The 4,796-nt window shown below is 36.3% G+C and overlaps 1 protein-coding gene across 1 annotated transcript; it reads left to right on the forward strand.

Annotated features, from left to right (window-relative positions):
• Positions 1 to 771: 771 nt before the first annotated feature.
• Positions 772 to 4,558, forward strand: tram2 (translocation associated membrane protein 2; the record flags this gene model as incomplete). The annotated part of the gene is given in 5 exon segments (XM_014009951.1): positions 772 to 997; positions 2,370 to 2,433; positions 3,463 to 3,572; positions 4,304 to 4,420; positions 4,500 to 4,558. Coding segments are annotated over 5 exon segments (470 nt in total), but the record flags the coding sequence as incomplete, so codon positions are not given.
• Positions 4,559 to 4,796: the final 238 nt, after the last annotated feature.

The following is a 4,796-nucleotide window of genomic DNA, read 5'->3' on the forward strand; positions in this document are numbered from 1 at the left end:
TACGACTAATCTTGTAATAATATGACTTTATTCTCGTAATATTACGACTAATCTTGTAATAATATGACTTTATTCTCGTAATATTACGACTAATCTCGTAATATTATGACTTTATTCTCGTAATATTACGACTAATCTCGTAATATTATGACTTTATTCTCGTAATATTACGACTAATCTCGTAACATTACAACTTTATTCTCGTAATATTACGACTTTAATCTTGTAATGTTATGACTTCATTCTCGTAACATTACAACTTTATTCTCGTAATATTACGACTTTATTCTCGTAATATTATGACTTTAATTTTGTAATATTATGACTTTATCCTCGTAACATTACGACTTTATTCTCATAATATTACGACATTAATCTCGTAAGATATTATGACTAATCTCGTAATATTATGACTTTATTCTCATAATAGTACGACTTTAAAATCACAATATTACGACTTTAATCTCGTAATAATAATTTAAAGAACTCGTAATGTGGCCCTAATTCTCCGTCGTACATACAGAGTCTTTAGGTAACTAACTAAAATGAAAAGTAGCATTATTTCACATGCGAAATGAAAGTAAACAAATACATTTTCTAAAATTAAGGTTTTGAATAATAAAATATCAAATACTTTACGTATGAAAATCCAAGTAATTAGAGTTGTACTATAGTAATTGTGTAAAATCTGAAGCGTTTAATTACCTTCCACTCCTTTTTGCGACCTGGAAAACGGAAACGGTAAATGGCCATGGAGGTATTTGTGGCGCGCGCCCTTTAAGAATTGGCGCATGCGCACACCGCCGCCGAAGTTAACTCCTGAACTTCGCAGGCAGAAGAGAAAAAAATTGTGATTAATAAAATCAGTGAGTTTGACATGGCGTTCCGCCGAAGAAACAAGAGTTACCCTTTCTTCAGCCAGGAGTTCCTCATTCAGAACCACGCCGACATCGTCTTCAGTTTGGTGATTTTCATTTTGATTGGCTTGATGTTTGAGGTGAGATGAACTCTGATTCTGTTTTTTTTTCTTCTTCTCCTCAACTTTTTCTCGTCTCAGCTGTTTTTACGCTACAAGTTTGTCTGTTAGAAAACTCCGATTTAACGTGAAACGCCTCCGGTCTGAATCGATAAATCCTCTGGTGGAGAAAATGTTTATTCTTTTAAGATTTCTTTTAATCAGTTCTGGAGAAATGCCTGCTTTCTGTGCTGCAGTTTTCTTTTACAGCTTTTGTTCTGATCAACGACCAGCGACGCTGATTTAAATCTCCTTTAAAGGTGCAAAAGAAAACTGCAAGGCTCAACTGATTGTATGATTTATTTACGTTTGCTACTTTACAAAATAAAAGTRTTTGGCGCCTTGCTCCGAGTTCGTTTTTCGGGGTGTCTGAAACATTGTTTAACTAAAGTACTTCATTTAACTTTTTTCTTCCTCCTGTTTAATATTCATATTTTGTTCATTTCACACAATATTTCCAGCAAACTGTCTGCTGCAACATTTTATTCCCAACTTTTTGTCTATCAGCGCAGCGAAAATCAGAGGAAGTAGATGTTTTYGTACATTCAAAATAAAAGCACTAGCTATTCTGTCTATAATAAGAACGCGCGATGGCCAGGCCGTAGTTTTATTTTGAAAAGCTTAACCGGAAACAGTTTGTTTTTATGSCGCTAGCTCGATGCTAACGTTACTGCCACGTCTCAATGTTCGAGCCGCTGCTTCTGGCTACTTGTGGGTTCAGCTTTCCAGTTAGACCGTTCTGACCCGAAGCGAGTTCATCACTGACGTTCAGTGCTTTGAGTTAAAGTTTCCCGGGTTAACTGTTTTCACTGCGCGTGCTTGTAGTCCACCTCGTGGACATTTAAACTTTCAATCCGGAAACCTGCTTGTAATCACACAGCTGATCGAACTGAAAACAAAATAAGGGGATTCCCTTGATTTTTTTTTGTCCCTTTGGTATTTGAAAAAGGGAACAACTTTTTATTAGTTGTGAACCAGAGGCTTAGTTTTAGGTCTCATTCTAAATAAATTAAACAAAAATAGGCGACTTTTACTGTTAAGAACTCAGTTGGGATTTTTATTTTATTTTATTAAATAAAGTACAAGTATCAGTTAACATTTCTAAGTCACCCAAAGGCCAATCATAACTCAGACTGCACAAAATCAGGAAAACGATGCTTCATGTGATGATAAATGTTCGATATATCGTGCAGCCCTGTGGTTTTAATTGCTTAAATATGAGAGTTTTCTGCTTTTTATTTCATTTTGTTTTCCAACCACGGACTGATTAAAATATAAAGGGGTCCTGGGCACGGACTTGTAAAAGCCCCCTCATGCTACACTAACATTAACAATATTTTTATTACTTTTTCAGGCAACGGCAAAGTCGGCCATACTGTTCATTCAGCCTCAGTACAACATCACCACATTAACACCAGGTACGAGGTGTCAACTGTATTATCAGTGTGCATTGCCAAATGCAATGCACACTATTGTGATTCGTTTCCCATCCAAGTAATCTCAACTTTGCCATGCTTCTCCTCCTGCATACTTTGTCCTAGAGCTGCCATTGTAATTTATATCTGTAAAGCCCCTGTGCCAAATGATGGCTATGCCTTTTGGTGCCTGTAAAACTTATAGTTTTTGAAATATTAATGTTTAAACTTTATTCCAAAATTCATATAATGGGAGTAAATGGTGCCATGTAATGGTCCAATACTGCCCCATGCTGGACTCAACTTGGTACTGCTCCATACTTTAATAATATTTAATCTCAATTGTTCAGCGTTTACAATACTAACATGATTGTATTTTGTTGTTTTACTATAATATTGTCTTAATACTGCTCTATTGTTGTAATATTATGCAGGTTTGTGTCAATAATTGTATTGGCAATGTGGCCTCTTTCTGCACACATATAAACCAATCCTTGCCACTGCCTTCTGCCACAGCTCCATTGGTCTAATGGTCTATGTCATGGACTTTCATTTGGGAGATCAGGGTTCAAAACCCAGCTAAAGCAACTTTAACAAAAATCTCTTCAAATTTCATATTGTCACACAATTAACTTAATTAAAAACACCTGCTGACGTGACAGGCACAAGCTGGTATAGAAAACACATTTGAACTTGGTCAAAGTTCATTCTGCAAGTCCAATGCTGCATGCAAAGCCATGCTGCAATGACATGCTACGTGGCAATGCACACTTGTTTTTACATCGTAAAAACCCATGTCTAGTTATTATTGTTATTATTATTATTATTATTGTTATTTTATTGTGAAATCACAGTGCAGTTCTTTATTTTTGACTCTTACAGCTGGCAAAATTTCACTTCTGCTTTTACTGAACACATTGTCACCATGCTACTGTCTCATTCCTGGTTCTATAAAAAAACAATCCAGGATGTTTAACGAAGGTGATTAATATGTTGCTCTACATGTCCGTCGCCCCGCCCATGTGTGCTCAGAGAGGGAGGTGACCACGTATCAGTACGGCTGGAAGGACTGCGCCACCATCCTCTTCTACTTCTTCATCGCCATCATCCTCCACGCTGTGGTGCAGGAGTATCTCCTGGATGTAAGTTACTGTSTGTCTGCCACAATACAGCAGAATAACAAAAGGGTGGAAATTGTATTTTCAGGAAATGTATACTATAAATTAAAAGACCTGAATGGCTTTGGAAAAGGTAAAAAAAGAATTTGGTGCGTAATTTGTAATAAATTTCATAGACCTTCCCTCTAAAACATTACAATATTTCTAAACTAATTAGTTTTTAGCCCTTTAAAAAAAAAAAAGACATTTCATATTGAATATACTTTACCGTATTTTAGTTCCAAAAGTGAAACACAAGTACGTTATTTAGATTGCAATGAAACTTTATTCTGTCCACTGAAACCAGGATGTGAGGCATCGTTTCCTCTCATGGGTTTTTACATTCAAATGAACTGAAGCGGTGGACAGTTTGAATCACACTGCATAGAAAAAAATAATAAATGTCTCAAGTATCGTTTTTAAATCTGCCCCCCAAAAATGCTTACATTGACAGAAATATGTTTTATTTAATGTATGATTGTAGTTAGTTTGAAAAGAGCCAGTGTGGAGGAATGTGTTATTTAAGTCTTGAAAGGAATCTGTTCTCAGATCAGATTTATTTTCAGCAGGTAGAAATAGTATCTGCTGTTTTCTTGGCCTACTTGCTACTTTTTTATTTTTTCAACAGTGACATTTGCTTGTGCATGACAATGACTCTGTCAGCCACTACAGCAGGATCAGGTGTCCCGTGATCTGCTGTCTCGCTCTCATTACAGAAAGTGAACCGCCGTCTTCACCTCTCCAAGAGCAAGAACACAAAGTTTAACGAGTCGGGCCAACTGTGTGTGTTTCACCTGGTGTCGAGTGTGTGGAGCTTCTACATCCTGATAACAGTGGGTGAGGTGTTGATGTGACTCTGTATCTGCGTTTTCAGAGATTTAAGTTGTCTTTTTCTCAATTTCCCTCTTACAGGAAGGGTACCTCCTGCATCCCAGCAGCCTTTGGGAGAATTACCCTCATTCGCATCTCAGGTACAGTTTGCTGCAACTATGTTTATGGCTGCAGATGAAACAGCAGATTAACACAGTACAGTCCATGAACTAAATATTCCCTCATACTGTTAAAGGGATCCATGATTAGTTGTAACATTAGACTTTATTTGATAAACATATATTTTAACTGTAAAATAAAGACTAAAAATACTGTAGGATGTTCAGTTTTTATCATTTTTAAACTAAAAGTTTAAAAATATATTACATGGATGGGGCC

The sequence above is a fragment of the Austrofundulus limnaeus genome, unplaced genomic scaffold, assembly GCF_001266775.1.
Source record: "Austrofundulus limnaeus strain Quisiro unplaced genomic scaffold, Austrofundulus_limnaeus-1.0 Scaffold64, whole genome shotgun sequence".
NCBI classification, from domain to species: domain Eukaryota; kingdom Metazoa; phylum Chordata; class Actinopteri; order Cyprinodontiformes; family Rivulidae; genus Austrofundulus; species Austrofundulus limnaeus.